This window comes from Hippocampus zosterae, chromosome 3 (assembly GCF_025434085.1).
Source record: "Hippocampus zosterae strain Florida chromosome 3, ASM2543408v3, whole genome shotgun sequence".
Classification (NCBI taxonomy): domain Eukaryota; kingdom Metazoa; phylum Chordata; class Actinopteri; order Syngnathiformes; family Syngnathidae; genus Hippocampus; species Hippocampus zosterae.
In genome coordinates, this window is record NC_067453.1 from 17,135,001 (window position 1) to 17,154,090 (window position 19,090).

General features: G+C 43.5%; 1 protein-coding gene across 3 annotated transcripts in view; it reads right to left on the minus strand.

Moving 5' to 3' along the window:
• Positions 1 to 19,090, minus strand: part of wwox (WW domain containing oxidoreductase) — a 172,285-nt gene that overhangs the window by 100,728 nt on the left and 52,467 nt on the right. For 2 of the 3 annotated variants that reach the window (XM_052060287.1, XM_052060285.1), the window contains 3 exons: positions 18,548 to 18,636; positions 12,624 to 12,809; positions 8,848 to 9,112 (listed from right to left, as the gene is read on the minus strand). In XM_052060287.1, coding sequence (XP_051916247.1) covers positions 8,848 to 9,112; positions 12,624 to 12,809; positions 18,548 to 18,636 — 540 coding nt within the window. The remainder of the gene's footprint in view (positions 1 to 8,847; positions 9,113 to 12,623; positions 12,810 to 18,547; positions 18,637 to 19,090) is intronic. The other variant, XM_052060286.1, reaches the window with a different exon arrangement.

Here is a 19,090-nt window from a genome sequence, read left to right on the forward strand (position 1 = left end):
CTAGCATTAAAGCGAGTGGACTTTAAGGCAAGTTCATGGGATTGTTTTGAATATACAATGCATAAAACAATACTCAGTACCTTTACTTGAGGAAAAAATTGGTTTGCATTTCACCTCCAATTGCAATGCTGCCCCCTATCTGTGCAGGCCGGCCACAGCGTGTTTGATGAGGAGGCCAAATAATGCCTTCATCGGGCTCCATTTGTAAACGAGCCCTTCACCGTCGCATCCCAGCGGAGAAGAGGTGAAATATTACACTAATATGAACAACTATTAATAATGAGCCTCACCTCTTACCCAATCACTCCTTCTGCCTCCATCTCTATCTCTCTTTCTCTCTTTCTCCCTTCCTCCTCCTCCTCCTCCTCCTCCTCTCTGGCTGCCTCTAATCCTATCATGCGGGCAATAAGTGTATGCACCATGAGCACATTTAATTTCTGCGGTTGGTTTTCAGCGAGCCTAGAGGTGAGCCTTAATAAGGATCAATGGCACTTTATCTGGGACAGCACCCACTTCACAGCATGCAAATTACACAAGCAAGTCTTTAAAAAAAAAGAGAGAAAAAAAAAGAAATGGATTTAATTAAAAAATGTAGAACCACGGGCTCTGGAAATTCAATTAAAGGATTTATGCAAAGGTTGGCTAGCTTTTTGTGTTGCAGTTCCTGCTTATATAATGAGCTTTTCATATTAAAAATCAATAGGTAATCTGGGCGAGGGGATCGGCTGCTTATGTACATTTTTTTAAATCAATTTGAAAAATAGTCCATCAGCTCGATGTCACAATAATGCTGGGGAGGGCGGGGGAAATGGGCCGTGGGGAGGTGGAGGTAAGAGTGTTACACATGAAGAGGAAGTGAGGAGGTTACATCCTCTCTGAAGGGTCACTGGGGGCTCAAGGGGGGTAGAAGGCATGAACGGACTCCAAAGGGACACACTGGGATGAGGAGGATGAGGGAAAGAAAAAGGAAAAGAAGGGAGGCCAGGTCAGTTGGTGTCTCCCTCTGGCCTCCTCTGATCCCTTCTATTAGAGATGGCGTCCCTTGGCAAAAGACGGCCTCTGACCTGTGGCTCCTGGGTAATTTAGTCCAACCCTGACGCTGACTGGGCCCAGACTGAGACAACCTCAGCTGGGGAGATGTCTTAATGGCCTCCCCGTTGTGTCTGGAGGAGCTGATGGAGGGCATGATGAAGACTTTAATAAAGAAATTTCTTGGAAAAACACACATCAAATACATCTTAACAAAAGGTAATGGCATGGATGTACTTTGGATAAGGGGCAATCAAACCATAAAACTGGAAGATCGTAAGGTTCTCCAACATGAGTGTCCAAACTTCACCCCATAAGGTACTTGAAAGAAAGGTTGACAATTAAAGAAAAATAAAACTAAATTGACACATGATAAATATGGTCATTGAAAAAAATGAGCCATCTCTGGCGCCGTCTTCATGGGTGCCCATTACGTCGATCTTGATCTACCGGTAGATTTAAGACAGGTCCCAAGGAGATCCGATGAGTGTCGAGGAGAAAAAAAACAAACAACCATTTGCGTGTCTTTCTACATGTTAGTAATATATATTTTTGTGTTAATGTATGCTACACCCTAATCATCCTATCAGTCATCACAAAAAAAATATTTGAAAAATAAAATATAGCAGGTAAATCTTGAATTTACGGTGGCGCGTGATTACGTCACCGGAAGTTGTTAGCTCTCAGCAGTCTGCAATTGCAGCTTGTGATCAGAACTGTTGCGATCTATCTTTTATCGTCATTATTCTCATTCAGAGTTTGCCTTGTGTACAATTCACTGAGGGCATGGGCAAAGAATAGGAACCTAGGAGGGCCCAGGGAAGCACTTTAAAATGGTAGGTGTGAGTTACAGGCTGCAAAAGTGCATCGCATGCCTCAGTTTCAGGCTGTTTCTCATCAAGGCGTTCGTGTGTGTGTGTGTGTGTGTGTGTGTGTCTGTGTGTGTGTGTGTCTGTGTGTGTGTGTGTGTGTGTGTGTGTGTGTGTATGTGTGTGTGCGTGCCGGTAAGGGTAGATCCTGGGATGTTAGTTGATCGAAAAATAGATCTTCGGTCAAAAAAGTTTGGGCACCCCTGTTGTATATACTAAACAAGAACCACAAGTCATACACAAGTCAGAGGGAGCCTTGAAATAGCCGTTGGACACAAATAAAAATAATACCAATCAAATAAATCCCCCCTACTGTGCTCTTGTGCAACCACGGCTACCGAAATGACATCTTTTCCCATCCGGCCGTGATACTGTTCACGTCTTCTTCACACTCTTGTTGTGTAAGCGCGCCCATGCAGGAGGAGGAAGGGGGGGGGGGGGGGGGGGTTAACCACTGACCGCATACAGTAGCAGACTGTCAGCATTTGATTGGTTCTTTATTGATCCAGACACGCTTTCCATCACATCAACTCATCCACAATAAACCATTTACACAGTTTCCTTGTGCAATGGACCACATAATCAGGCCTCGGGCCATCTCTGCTCACCCACTGCAACTCTACGGTATTTGTGTGTGTGTGTGTGTGTGTGTGTGTGTGTGTGTGTGTGCGCGTGTGTGTCTGTGTGTGTGTGTGTGTGTGTGTCAGTGTGTGTGTCTGTGTGTTTGTTTTCTTTAATGAAATGGTATCTCCATGGACAATAATCCCTGTAACAGGATTGGGCAAGAACACACATGTCAATAAAGCCAAATGGGATTGTGTGCTTTTATCCATCCCAGCACAATATTTCCCTTCACGTGTGTCCCTCTTTTGGTGCACTGTACACAGCGTAGAGTAAACCTCTGCGAAAATAAAAAAATAAGCAAAAGGGGAAGATGCAACACTGCACCCCACCCTGCCTATGATTGTCAGATAGTGAGCAGTTCTTAAATTGAAAAAAAAAAGCCTTCAAGCTTTTCAATCCCACTCGCAGTTGAAGTTTACAGTCAAACTGAAAAAACTAAAAGACAATTTCACGCTGTGTTCATTCAAACTTCCACAGAATTTACACTAGCTTAATGCTAATAAACCCATAATGGGAAGCACCAAAGACGGGCTAAATCAGTATCTGGGTGACAGTGATATGACCGTTTACAACAGATATTTAAACACCAACCTGAAGCAAGTCATGTACAGTGGACGGACAATATGACAGTATTCACAGCCATATATTCTAGATCTTCTGCAAAGAACTTCTAATATCATTAAGGCTTACTGAGAAATGACAGTCTATGTAAATGTGTAGGTCTGTATTATATTGGCCCAAGGTGACTAAGGTGACACAAGAAGGAACAACAAATGTCCATTTATCCATCCATCCATCCATCTATCCATTTTCTGAGCCGCTTATCCTTTTGAGATTCGCGGGTGTGCTAGAGCCTATCCCAGCAATCTTCGGGGAATAGGCAGGGTAGACCCTGAACTGGTTGCCAGCCAATCGCACAGAGAGACGCACAGAGAGACGCACAGAGAGACGCACACAGAGACGAACAACCATTCGCACTCACAATCACACCTGGGGACATTTTAGAGTGAACAATTAACCTACCATGCATGTTATTGGACTGTGGGAGGAAACTGGAGCACCCGGAGAAAACCAATGCAGGCACATGGAGAACATGCAAATTCTACACCGGAAGGGCCGGACCGGATTCGAACACAAGGTTGATTTTCATTTTTCAAGCAAAAAGTGTTATTTTAAACATTGTTTTTGTTGGGGGGCAGGGGGGGGGGGGGGATTCATTAATGGCATTTCCATTCATTTTAATGAGGATGGATGATTTGATTTCACGGACTGATTTAAACAATCTTAAGGCACCACTGTATACCACAAACAAATATGTTAAATTCATCTTACAGAGGATATGACTTTGAAAAAATGCAACACAAGCGCACATGTACATTGCCTTAGCAAACCGTAACAACAGATGCCAATTTAGAGTTTATATCAAACACTACTTTTCTATTAGGCCAGGATTTAGTGGCCTCTTGTGATCTTGCTGAAGAAAAAGCATAAACAACACAAGTAGGGATCCACGGTCACGGCACAACAGGGGATGTCTGCCAGTAATATTCTGCTCTGAAACGGGTCTTTAAAAAAAAAAAAAAACAGCAACCAATCATCTCAGAGTCATATGAACCATTTGACATCATGCCTAATGTTCTTTCTTCTTTTCGTGGGAATGGAGCTGCCCCCCCCCCCTCTCCTGTGTACCGCTTAAACATCCTAGAGGACTCTATTGCAAGAGCCTGCCTGCTCATCTGAGCCAAGCGAGGAGGGGTCGGCTCCTCTGGTCTTTCCACGTGGTTGAGCAGCACATAAAGCCCACATACAAGTCGTCACTGTGTGCCGCGTTAACGCCTGCTTGCCGCAAAAGACCACTAAGAAGCAGGTAAAGAAATGCTCGTGTCATGACCCCTGGGCTTGTATCTGGTGTTAAGGCCCCGGGAAGCAGCTAAGAAGTGTGACAAAAAGGTTGAGCAGAGGTGCCGTCACATTACAGTGATTTCCCGCTGCTGTATATCGCAAATTAGATTCAGCAGATCAGTACACTATAGTACTATGTTTTTCGGTTTTAATATTGATCCGACAGAGCAGAGAAAATATATATATGTTCTACTTGTATGTAAAGTTGTAAATTTCCCCATTGTGGGACGAATAAAGGATATCTTATCTTATCTTATGTGTTGCTGCCCCGTGTGTGTCAAAGTAGCAGTCTGAAGGTTCACAATTACCGTAGCACACAGTCTGAAACATTCAACTGTCTTCCCTGACTGAACAACCATTACTCAAATACAGCCACCAATTGGTTGGTGCCTGGTCAAAAGTTCAGCTTGTGCATATGTAAAAAGGTGGCCTGGTGCCCGAGGCGGAATCCAGGGTAAAATAATCACGCTAAGAAGCGTGGGACCAGGCGAGAGCGCTGATGAACCGGCGTTATCGGGGTGTCCGATTGGAGCAGCGCCAGCAGCGCCAACTCCCTTTTGGCCATTACGGCGACGGATGTCATTTCCAGTCACTTCGGCACTGTGGGCCTACAGTTAGACTATAGATTGGATGAGTGTAGGGCATGGCCCAGCTGCTAAGAGCCTGAGGGTACGCCGATCTTCGGGGGGCAATCAGTCAGTCAACAAAATGTCACAGGGTCAGCGTTACAACATGGCAACTTCACAAAAGGTTACAGCCCGACTAATAAACTACACCGATATCCATTATGGGATGTTGAAGTGTGCAGCCAATGTCATTTTGTCTCCAAACTATACTGCGTGTGGAGATGTGACCTCCAGGCCAACATTATGAAAAATATTGAGAACAATAAATCAGCCTTAGCTAAAACAGGAATGAGTCTTAATTTCATAGTTTACAGCCAACGAATGTGTTATTTTAGTCCCTCCTACTACGAGAAACCCAAGAATGGGTCAGCTTTCGCAACTGTCGCAAAACTTTGACTATCACACATCAAATTCGGTTGAAATCTGTCAATCAAAGTCTGAGCATTAATCACAGCGACTAAATCAAAAGGGCTCAGATAACGCTCCAGCCTTCATCTCTCAACACACACAAGCAAGCAGATGCAAACCACTGCTGGCCCAGATCATTTAACACTGATAATGTGCGCAAAGGACACAGGGAAAACTCCCACTCTAAACACGCTGAATTAAAGAAACAGTGGCTTTACAGGCCATCTCTGATAAGCAGATCAAGGCTCAGGGAGGGGAACATGATGTTAGCGCCAGATAGTTTGGCTGATTATAATGTCACGGCACTTTATAGATGCTTTTCTCAACTCAGCAAAATGGAATCAGCGATGGAGCATCATGGAGTGGGCTGCGCTGTCTGCTAATAGACAAGTTACTTTTGCTTTAAGTGGAAACCACAACACAAAGAAAGTCAATGGCTTACCGGCATGTTTTCTGCAGAAAAATCACATGCTTCCCCAGGAGGTATTTTCACTTGACGTAATACTTAGAATCTGTGCTGGTTGATGTGTGTGTAAACCAATACAAAAAAAAGTTGTCATTCCCAATTAAAGTTTACGATAACATAGACAGATAAAACAAAAGACAATGACGTGACAAGACCAAAACCACAAAACAGGTGAGCCGTGATTTTTGCAATGCGAGCCCAAGAACACTTTGACATCAGTTTCAGTCTACATCAGAAGACAGTTCAGGACAAAATGGTGGCACCTCAACATTGGTGAAAATGGATAGATTCATCTGCTTAATTGTCACTGCATAAATAAAATGTATCAGAGTACCGTGCCGGCGGCCCGGTAGTCCAGTGGTTAGCACGTCGGCTTCACAGTGCAGAGGTACCGGGTTCGATCCCAGCTCCGGCCTCCCTGTGTGGAGTTTGCATGTTCTCCCCGGGCCTGCGTGGGTTTTCTCCGGGTGCTCCGGTTTCCTCCCACATTCCAAAAACATGCATGGCAGGCTGATTGAACACTCTAAAATTGTCCCTAGGTGTGAGTGTGAGTGCGAATGGTTGTTCGTCTCTGTGTACCCTGCGATTGGCTGGCAACCGATTCGGGGTGTCCCCCGCCTACTGCCCGGGGACGGCTGGGATAGGCTCCAGCACCCCCCGCGACCCTAGTGAGGATCAAGCGGTTAGGAAGATGAATGAGTACCGTGCCGTGTTTGGGGACACAGAGGACATATTGCAAACAAAGTTATTGTCTTAATTCCTCTTTTCCCAGTATGTTGAGTCGTGAAGAAATGGCACAACATCGCTCCACACTGAAACCATGCAAGTCTAAGGTATGACTTGCCTGTTTACTGTAAAAAATAAAATAAAATAACAATCTATAACATATTGGCGACGCATAAGATGAAGCGATATAGCGGGGTTCTTCCGACATCACTCCACCTGTGCTGCCGTAAATCAACGCTATGTTTTAAATGAGAGGCAAGTTATTTGTGCAAGAACACTTGGGGGGCCTCCGTGATTGTTTTTTGGACTCCACATTCTGCTTATGTTTGCATCCCCGAACAATCTCGGCGGATCCCGTAAGTGTACAAGTGCAATTAAAGCGATAGCATCTTCATAGCCCCGCAACCAATAACGGAAATAATATCACTGTTTTATTAAGCCCTTAATGTGGGGGGGGGGCAGACTGTGAGGGGCAGAGGGTTTTAAAGAGGATACACTTCCAGGGGTCTTATCAAGGCCAGATTTAAATAAAAGCAAACGCTCGGCTTAAGGGTGTGCCGCAGCGCATGTGAAAGTGTGTGCGCATGGGTGTGTGCCTGCCCTTATCAGACATGAGTTTTAGCTAATCGCTGTGTCAGCACACCCAGAATTTTAATTACTAGCCTTACCTTTGCCCTTTAATATTTACTAACATCTACACAACATTTAATTAAGCATGTGCGGGTAAATCAGGATCCACTTCAATAATTGCTTTCGAAGAAACATCCACTTAGACACAAAAAGTACACCAGACTTGACGTCCACTTAAGTTCCATAAACTTTCATCGGCTGATTAAGACATGCGTCCAAATTTGGTAAGACCAGCAGAAGTATGATTTGTGTTTCTAAATGGGAAAACAGGTTTCGGAAGCTTGAAAAAAAACAACCCCCCAGAAAAAAACTATAATTGAGGATCAAACAAGACCATGGTAACAAAATGCAAAACACTGTCAACAGACGGGATAAGAAAATTTGTTTGGGAGAATTCGTAGACTGTCTTTATATGCGAACCAGCTGGCTCGCCGTCACGGCCTTGGCACCCCGTGCACCCAGGGCAATCCCCACAAGAACCTCCACACACTCCAAAAGGCAAATACACGGAGGAAACACTCACTCCATTGTTGCGTGACCCATATCCAATTCAACTCCAGCACAAGTCACCATTCTGACCCCAAAAAACAAAGTTCCCAGGGTCAGAGGGGCATGCTAACTCCGACACGTCATCATAAAAAAGCGGCGATTCTAAAATGAGACCTAATTGGAAAAATAAAACAGACATCCCATGAGTTCTCCACCTGGCCTCCCTCTTGACATTTTCCTCTCAATGATAGCTGGTGTGAATATAATGTCTTTCCTGTACTCCCGCTTTCAGACAGGCCTCTCCAAAGCACGGTTGTAGATAAGGCATCAGAAAATATGCGGTAATAGTTTCTCCTGGTGGGATCTGGGTACATGACAGAGTTCATTGTGTGAGTACTCCAGGGTACATGGAGAAAGCGTGCATTTACAGTTACCCAATAGTCACCGTACACAGGATCCAAAAGGCCCTGGTGAGGGGCAAGCGGAACAGTCACTCAAAGTTAAATAAACAGCAACAGGCACAGGAGGAAAACAGGCGGGCGAATATCTCTATGAGAAACGCAGACCTTCTTCCTGAGCGCTCACAATGAGCGCACGGTGCCCCTCTCCATCCTTTTCCTCTACAGCATTCCACAAACACAACAAGACAAATAAAATGCTGACCAAGGGATATATTCACCAGTGAAAAACAAATACAGCACGTGAGGTGACTTTGCACACTGAATTGAAGAGCAGCCATGGTAGCGCGAGCGACCCATTCGGGTTACAGACATCCAATTTCCACCAAGTGCTGTTCCATTTGGTTCATTGTGGTACATATTTCAGGGTGCTATCGTTGTAAAAAGTTGCAAAAATTGCAAAAACAACTACAATAGTGTCTTTAACGTGTTCATTATGATGACTTTACAGGCCAAAAAAACCCCAACAACAACAAAAACGTGGGACACAAATGGCCCCAGACCAGACTTTTGACAACCCTTACCTTTACCCAAACAATTCCGAAACATACTTTGGTGAACCAAACCAAACTGGACTTGGCGGAACTTGGCTATTAGGTGATTTTGGTTTTAGTTCCTACCAGCGACTTGGTGAACGGTCTGGCCAGGGTGAAGAGGAAGGTCATAAGCCACCAGGTCCTGTGAATGGCCGTGTACATCATGTTGCCGGGGTGCACCGCGTTGGACGACACCCCGTGTGGCGAGAGGCGGCGGTGCAGCTCGTTGCTGAACAGGATGTTGCACAGCTTGGCGCGGTTGTAGGCCAACATGGACCAGTACTCCTTCCGCGGGGGCGACAACCTCGCCAGATCCACCTTACCGCACGAGTCTAACAAGTCGGTGAACCTGAAAGATAAATCAAAGTAGGGTCGACGGGGTTGTTTAGAATGACAGTGAAATTTGCGGGCAGATGTGAAGCGCAGGTTGCAACACAAATCAAAAGATGAGACATGATGTTTTTTAATTGCCTGCGACAGAGCTGTTAAAATCCAGATGTTTTGACATGCTCCCCTGAACATCACACGTCTCGCCACGTTGCGGTCATCACGTCACATTGCGCGGGCTCCAGAGCAGACGTTTCGTATTGTGTGAGTGGGGGGGGATCGAGCACATCCTACATACGAATCCCCGTCTTTGGAAAATAACCAATCAAAATGTCACCTGCTTTTCCGGCGATTTTACAAGCTAACTGCTTGCTGGTTGTTTACCATCGCCTCACGCGCCATCCTTGCTTGGCTAAATTACAACATCTGCAGGCATTTTCATTTCATGTGCTGCGACTTCATAACGACTCACTGCGGCTTGATAAATCAGTTGCCCAACCAGGATCATTTGAACTTTTTCCCCTCAAATTGTTTCGCAGCAGTTGCTGAGATTGTACCTAGTCACATTTTAATAAAGTGATCGTCAAGTCCATAATAAACTGGACTGCATATATCCAGTCGATATAAGACTACACACCCCGTGGTCAAACGGCAGGATTTGGGGATATGAAATGTATTGGACAAAGATATGTCATCAACATTTTCCATTACAAATGTCACCTATAAGTAGGCATGTGATATAACATTAAGGCATTGAAATGTAGAGCTATAAATACAACATCTTAAAATATGTATATTAAACCGAATACAGCTCTGTTCACCAAAAATGTAATTCCGCAATTTTTCGAGCTCAGAGTGGTTCTGCTTTTTGCCTCTCATGAAAGGATCTCGGCGGGGGCTGCAACTCACATCTATCAGAGGTTATTTCATTAAGGATATCGTCTCCTCTTGTTCAAAGCAGATCTGATGCAGCTGGAGGAAAAGTACTGGGCCCAATTCCACAGTAAGCCCCCCATGTTGGAAACTGATAGTGTCCAGTCATTACACCCGAGTTCATCTATCCCCAACCCTGTCTTCCAGGTCAATGCTTTAGCTGTGGACAAGGAGCTTAGGGAATACAATATGCTGGCGGGTCAGAGGTCGTACACATCGCATGTGAGGGGAGGCTAAGTGAATAAACGGCAAATCGGCGGAAAGTGGAAAATAGCGTAAACAAACAAAAATAAGGGTGGATGACATCAGTGGACGTAATATAGGGCTGAAATGAGGTGGACAGAACGGAAGATGTCATGGGGAGATATTGTCTATTTTCACTCCCTTTTTCCACTGCTGTCCATTTCGCCTGTCCCAGTGTGAAAGTGCCAAAGCCCTCTTTGAAGAGGCTGGCTGCAGAGCACCAAAAGATAGGTAGAATATAGGCATGCTTTACCATCCTTACCCCAGAAAACACAATATTACACTAGGTACATCTACACAGTCAAATGTGTATACATTGCAAGACTGGCATCAAAATTTGAACGCTTTGTACTCGTGATGATCGATACCACTTTTTCGCGGTACCGGTATGAGTACTCTTGAGCCCTCACAGATCCTGATACGAAGTTACCAATCCCAATTGTACGTTTGATAGATAAAAACGAATCTATCAAACATATATATGACATACATAACTTTAATAAAGACCTTCTGTTTATTTCTGACAAAATAAAATGAATTTTGAATTTACTTGTAATACATTTAAAAATCGCAAAATAAAACGAGCAACTCCCTGAGTGTTTGTCTTTGTTCAAAATAAATTAAAATGCAAAATAATGCAGGCTCAACTGCTATATACTGATATATATATATATATATATATATATATATATATATATACTGTATATAAATAAACAATGGTGTTAAAGACATAAACCCCCAACTGCAATTATGCAGTAACAGTGGCCACAAACTGATACATCAGGCTTAATGCGCATTGTCAAACATGACAGCCTCACTCACTAGAAAACTCATTTCGCACCACACGCTGTCACTATGAATTAAACGTATCATCAACATGATGGATGGACTTATCAGCCAAAATTTACTTTGAACCCGTCCCAGCAGTTGTACACTCAGCCCCTTTTTTGTCTGATTTTCCCTCTGCTTCCCGGCAGTCTGTCTGTCTGTCTGTCTGTCTGTCATTCTTCGAGCCTCTCGTTCCTCTGCTGTCATCCAGCGGACAAGCATGAAGTCTCGCAGTCATCTGCGAGCCCCAAGCCCAGGATTGCGCATGTGACAGGGCAGCAGAGGCAGTCGCGTGGCATCGATCCAGTTCCTCAAGCCAGTCAGTCAGACTAGCCCAAGCCCATTTGATTGATCGGAGCTCGGAGGAATGACCTGAGACCAGGAGAACATGTGCACACTTGTTCAAGTGGATCACACAGCCGCACTGATAGATGAGTTTTGCTTTGTGCAGCGCCACGCAACGGCGGGCAACGGGGAAACTTTGACACCCAAATACACTTAAGGTCACACTATTATGACAGAGATGATGGGAAAGTAAAATAATGTCAGGAAGGAATTATTGACGGTGTTTGATTGAACACAAACTCGCCGACATTGTTTTAAAAAGAAAAAAAAAAAGGCAGCGTTCTCTTGGATTTTGGTGGTGGTATCGAATAGCCAAATGGTGACTTGAGCATGATATTTGGTATATGAAGTTCCAATTTTTAAAGAATACCCCTGGCCAGAAATAAATCTGTGATGGCAGTCCCACAATCCAAGAGGTCCACTCAAAAATGTGATTTTCTTTCATAACGCTTTTAAGCCGTCTAAACAAGGGTGTACATTAGCGGTGCACCGGTGCGCATAAGCACTGGAAATTGAATATTATGCACCAATTTAAGTCTGTCATTGCGCTTTTGCGCACTAAATAGGTCAGGCTAACCTCAATTTAAATTCAAGTCAGCCGCCAGAAAGATTGCTTCGGAGGGCCAACTTCAAAATAAAAGCTAGGTAAAGCATTGCTCTCCATGTACATTATTACTTGTTTGGCTTTTATTTTGAAGTTGGCCCTGGTAGCTTATGAACAACTGTTGTGGTGACTGGCCTGACTGGGGTTAAAAAAGTTTGTTTTTTTCGATGCAGCATAAAGGTAGTTTTGCAGATGCAATAGAGCAAAAATGGGTTGAGCATCTACATGCCTTTTACAGACCATTTGATAAGACTGCGTGTTATTTTTCTGTAAATACTATTAAGAAAAATATATTTTCCCCAAATATTTTCGATTCAATTGTGTAAATTCCTGATTTCATTCCATAAATACCAACCAATTCCCTTTAAATCCTTTGGAAAGTTTCCAACTTTGAAAAGTCATGGAATTCCGCGCTCCTGCCTACATTATTCATAATCGTCAGTGTACAATATAAGTGTCAAAACTTGAGGAAGATGAAAATGTGGCTAAAGGTAGTCTGTGGCAGAGATTTGTCATCCAAATGACATTCATTTCTTCCTATTTTAGCATGAAGACACACCAACTGCTCACTCAAGGTTACCTGTGGGACTCGGATGACACCACCACAACACGGGCTGGCGCAGAGCGACACAACACCTCCTGCAGACACTGGACCAGCAGGAAGTGACCCAAATGGCAGACCTGAAAAGTGGACTCCAGGCCATCCTCGGTCAAACTCCACGGCTGAGTGCACACTGCCGCGTTGCACACCAAAATGTGCAGAGGCCTACAAGACAAAATGTTTGTTGTGATAAACAGATTACACTATCCTCAACGGATTTTGTCATTTACCCTCTTGTTATGTCACGGGTCAAATTTAACCGTTTACAAATCTACTGTATGTCGTTGGTTCTGATTGTTGAGGGGGTAAAAATATTAGGAAACATTCATTCATTCATTTTCCGAACTGCTTCATCCTCACTATGGCCGCGGGGGTGCTGGAGCCTATCCAAATTGTCTTCGTTCATTAGGCAAGGGACACCGTGAACCGGTTGCCAGCCAATCGCAGGGCACACAGAAATGAACAGCCATTCGCGGGACAATTTAGAGTGTTCCATCAGCCTGCCACGCATGATTTTGGAATGTGGGAGGAAACCGGAGGACCCGGAGAAAACCCACGCAAGCAAGCACATGCAAACTCCACACAGGAATGCCAGAGCTGGAATTGAACCCGGTACCTTTGCACTGTGAAGTCGAAGCGCTAACCACTCGACTACCGGGCTGCCTGTTCGGAAACATTAGTATTTTTTTCCTTGCTGGTCTTTTTTTGTCTCCCCTATTTTGTTTTTAAAAGTATCAGAAAAAAACAATTTAAATGGCCTTACAATACACATACTGTACATCTGTACATATATATGTATGTACTGTATATATTTATTTCATACATGCACTGAAAAGATAGTTTTGGTACGCAAGAGCACTCGGGAGCAATAAAGCAGCATATGCTTTAGAGCGGGTGCAAAGACAGACAGACACACACACACACACACACACACAATGAATCTATCTGCATGCCAGGGCTCGAAGACCACTAGATTGGTCGGGGCAGTAAGAGATGCTTGTCGGTGACAGCGTCGCTCCAGCGAGCCCGGAGCCACTGTAACACAGACGAACAATCCAAACACACCCCACCAATTTTTAATTTCTTCCATTAGAATTAATTATGAGGCCGGAGGCAATTTGTGTACCCTGTGTTTAAGACTGCCTACTGGATTAATTAAAAACTGGATGCTGGAAAATTAATGTGCGAATTGTTATGCTCCCGCTATAATGAGCCATCCCGTGCTATTACATAGAAGTGTACAGTAGCGATCACCTTCAGGCCTCCCGAACACGCAAGGTTCATTAAAGAGCACAAACCTCGTCAACTTCAAGAACGCCCACCTCAGCAGTTTCACGGCGGGACGCACTTGCGGCGCATGTTAAAATATAATAAGGTGAGTAGACACCTTCTGAGCAACAGCCTCAGAAGACAAAGACATTGGACGTCCAGCCACCGTCAGTGCACATGGTTACCACAGTGAAATTTGTTGTGTTTTGTGTTGGGATTTTCAGTTGAGGGGAGAGGGTCCACCCAAATGCTTTTTTTTTTCCTTTCTCAAACCATGGGTCAACTTGTCACACCTCTATGAGCGTAATATTTACACATTAATAATATACTGACGCAGTAGGAGTCGATAAAGGTTATATCGCCACTCAAAAGCAACAAAATCATTTCTAAGCACAACTCTGTCCATTGAAGGGCATTGAAAGTGTGTCAGAAAAGACAGAACAGTGAAGATTAAGTTCAGTAGAAGGGAAGTGGGAATTTTTTTTTAGCAATTTCAGAAACAACGTTCATTTCTTTACATTCTGTTCAATTATAATATTACAGTACTCTGTGATTATAGACAGCATAAATCAGTGCTATTTTTCTTAAAAACACATTGAAAAAAAGTTTGACGTCTGGATTAATGGCATTTCAATTCATTTCAGTGGCATAAATTGGTCTGAGACTGCAGTGTGAATCTCTAGATGTAATAGCTTTTTATCATTTGAAAAAAATGTTTGCAATACCTGTTATGGAAAATACCAATTTGAGTTCAGATTGTCTGCCAAGAATGACAAGAGCAAACCCAAGGCAGGCATGAAACATGACAAATTTGCATTTGTGAGCCACATAAAATGAGGCGAGTTTGACACCGGTTGTCTGATTGACCGTTTTAGTCGCACACATTTGGTTCTGAAAAGGTCCGGTGAGCTGAAGTGAGCTGTGAGCTTGTAATTCGGGAGGCCTGTTAATCCAACTGCCCACCCGTTAGTCCCGCTCTCATAAGTGCGGCTCTAATGAAGGCCTTTAATAGGCCTGTTGCCGCCCAAGGCACGGTCCCGCTCGCCACATTAAAGACCTCTCACAACACGGCCAGCGCTGCACTGCGCAATCTCAGCGCCGCTCAAACGAGGGTGTTAACTACCAAATGGGGAGGCATCCGTTTATATATTTACTTTAAATAACCCCCCTGGGTATGGCCCCTGACCTCCGTGATAATGTGGACCAGCACGGAGGATATTGCCAGTGTGTGTGTGTGTGTGTGTGTGTGTGTGTGTGTGTGTGTGTGTGTGTGAGAGAGAGAGAGCGAGCTGGGCCCAGACTATTAGCCATTACCGCTACATTTTATTGTTGACAGAAAACACACACCAACGACTCACCCACCGGTCACCACAGCGCTGTCAACATGTCCCAGTGCAGTACATCCACCTTATATAAATGTTTCATTTTATAATCTACTTTATTAATAATGTACCTGTGGTCAGAATTCAAAGTGTGTGTGAATGGGATAATCGATCATTGCCAACAGACTCTCAAAATCATCACAATTTCCATTTATTTGTTGCCTGTTTTCTGTCTTTGTAGCAATTCACAGATTCCTTGACAATCACACCATGTTTTTATTGTTCATTAACAACAATGGAGAACAATGTATTGTATGTGGAGCATCAAAACCAAACACAGGGTCACAGTTTACCATTGTAACACGCTGGTGGAAATGCGGAGAAGTGTCGTGTCATTCAGTGAGCGTTATAATGTGAACATCGGGTGTCAATCTACTGCCAGATGTGCCATCCAGATCATACGTGGTTGTCCTGATCCGGCCACGTGATGCAAATACTTCTTCATGCATTACAGAGGTATTGGACCAGACTCAGTATCAGTAAATACTAAAAATCGAGTAACTCGACTTGGGTACAAAAAACAAAAATGTGATGCGGACATCCCTCCTACTTTCCCGAGTGTGCCGTACATAGAATTTGAATCCAAGTACTGTTACATCTGTAATCTGAAGCAATATGTCTGCAATGACACCAGGCTGAATGCGTCCAGAAACAAATGGCACGTGTTAATTACGAAGCGTTCAGGAGATATTGTATTAGGGTCACTCTGTCAGTGCCGCTCTCCATCAATTACTCCGCCACCAAATTGCCCTGCATTGAACAATATCAATATCCAGGTAATTTCATTTCAAAGGACAGGCAATTAAAGCGGAATCGGGGTCAATGGAACACAAAGCAGCGTGAAAGCCACTGACTAAAGCACTTAAAAGCAAGGGAGTGAGAAACGATGGCGGGGGGAAAGGGTGAGAAAAAAAAGAAAGACTCTGATTACATTTCACCTGTCAATTACACGCTGCCGAAGTATGATTGTGCTCGCATGCACTCGCTTCTATTTTCCCTGAGTGTACACGCACATGCACGCACGATGCTCGTGTTTGCGTGTGTTATGCCCGAAGACATACGTGCAGTAATAGAGTGGCGGCGGACTCAGACAGCTGCCCAGTGCCATTCACAGCTCAGAGCTCCCAGCCTCCACTCTGCTCCATTCGCCTTGTGATGAGAATTAATGTACTCTGACGTCCCCTGGGAGTCCCTCCCCCATGCGCTTCCTCCACTCCAACAGCACCACTAATGAAGAAATACAACCTTGCCAAAATAGTGAGGTAGTGAACCGGAGCGACAGACTGAGGGGTGACATAAGAAAGAGATACTTAGCAAATAAACAAATTGCAAACGGGAATGTGGTCGTAACCCCCCCCCCCCCATAATGACCACAATTAAAATACAGGAGAATTTTTTTTTAGGTTTTTCAGTATTAATCCGAATATATTCATACACACGATCGCACTTAAATAGATTTTTTTTCAAACATAACTTGGTGATTAATTTACTTAAAATGCATTGCGAATAAAAGTTAAACGAAATTTCTTGAAATAAAACATTCAAAACAAAAAATTCTAAATGTTTAAAGGCAAACGTATTGCACTTAATTTAAATGTAACCGAGTTGTGCTTAACAAATGTACTGTACTCAATTTTTAAAAAGCGGAAGCCACTGCCACATCATGCACAGTTTGAACATTTAATTCACCGATACCACAAAAGGAAACTTGCAAAGCACCCTTTTGAGAAGTATCAAATCAATTATCAATCAATGAATCCATACAGCCACCCAAAAAAACAACAACAAATTGATAAAAATAAAAATAGAATTAAAAAAAAATAAAGAAATAAACTTGTATATAAGTTTTTTTTTTTTTTTAATTAATCGACCAAGGGATGATTTGTAATCCACAAAATTCCTGATAGATTGTCGATGTTGTGTGTGTGTGTGTGTGTGTGTGTGTGTGTGTGTGTGTTTCGCAGATATTCCCACTATATTATCGTGGAAATCTTTTTAAAAAATCCGAAACACATTGAGCACGACGCAGAACCTGCTGCTGGTCTCAACTCATTCATAGACATTCACATGCAGACTCACCCTCTGAGTCAACCTCATGCAGATATCTAACACACAAATACGAAAAGTCCACACAACATTTTCTAGACATTTTACGCTTCCAATATTTGTTGTGTGTTCCAATATGTTTACGATGGGTTTAACAAAGTGTGTTTTCATAACTTTAAATGTGTGTAATGAGTTTTAAACTATTTAAAACCTGGTTTTACTCTGCCCTCTGTATGACAGAGGTTGACCTCTTAGAGGTTTTTTATACTTAGCAGAGGTTGGTATTTATTGCAGGTGGATCTGGTATGTCCCACATAAACGGGGATGCATTGTATGCGGCAAAAAAAAAAAAAAAGGATTACGTGGATGTGGGGTGGGGTGTGGGGTGATTATAGGAAGGTCAAAGCTTCAGTACGACTGGGTGGGGGGCAAATTATAGGAGGGGAAACCTCCGTGAGGTTTGGCTCGGCCCCAAGACTCATGTCCTGGATGGTCAAACCCTGCCTCCGGGCTGCTGCAGGCCATGGCTGCTGTGCCTCTTCCCAAGGGCCTCCCCACCCTCAATAACAATGCCAACACACACGCATACACATATAAATATATGTACCTAAATAAACACACGCACATACATGCTTCCACAAGAGACCTGCAGGTGTTTGAGCAGTATTGATGACAAAAATACATGACCCCCTCCACCCCGAAATAGCACCGATGCGAGCAGCCAATGAGACACATGCTGACCAGCACAGAATAAGAACCATCATGTCCACGGGGCCAATGTCAGTCAGTAAATGAACAAAAATACACACGCTGACCCCTTAGTCCTTGTCTCCATCAGGAACAGTCTGGACGTCTTTTATTAGGATACATGAAAATGGGTCTACAACAGGGGTGGGTAAACTTTGTGCTCAAGAGAAACAGATTTTCAAAACACAGATGGCCCAGGTTGTTTGTAGAACAGTGGATAGAAGGCTGGGGAGTGTTAACATATTCATGTGCATTTTTTGCTACTTGGAAGGATGTGACATCATGGTCAAAAAGTCTCCATCAAAATGCTGTTCCAAGTACAGTAATAGTTATAAACCTACCCATTGTTTTGACGGGGTCATTACAGCTTCCTTGGACATTTTCATGTGAACAATGCTTTCTTCTTAGGTTTTTGGTGTCTTTCCAACCAAAGGGAACCTGAATATTGTTTGTACTCACAGTTTTTTGGCTTTGAAGGTGTCTGCGAACTCCCTGACACTGCGGAGAGAGGCCAGGTCGCACATCATGGCTTCCACACGGGCTTTTTGCTGAAGGGACAACACACACAAAAAATTATTGGTCTTATTTCCTGTGTTAATAACGTTCAATGAAACAAGGTGCACTGGTAACTGGACTTGTGTGTTTAATTTGTATAAAAGCAGTTTTCCCTCATGAAATTCATTAGAAATGCTATTAATCAGTTGCAGTACCCAACAATATTGTTTTACGTGTTTTTCATAAAGAAAAATAGCATTGCTTGTATAAAAACCTAAAACATGAAAAGATGCTGAAAAGGGGAAAAATGGTTTAATAAACTGTTAATTGCTGTACATAAGGTAGTAATTGTGTGTTGGATGTGTGCCTCCAAGGGATATGGATCTAACGTGAGTCACATCAGGAGCTGTAGTCAGGTGCAAGTCTGTGTGTGGGAGTGGGAGTTTGGCCTCCCACTACAATATGGTCCTTTGAATTCCAAACATATTGCCATGTTCAAATTTACTC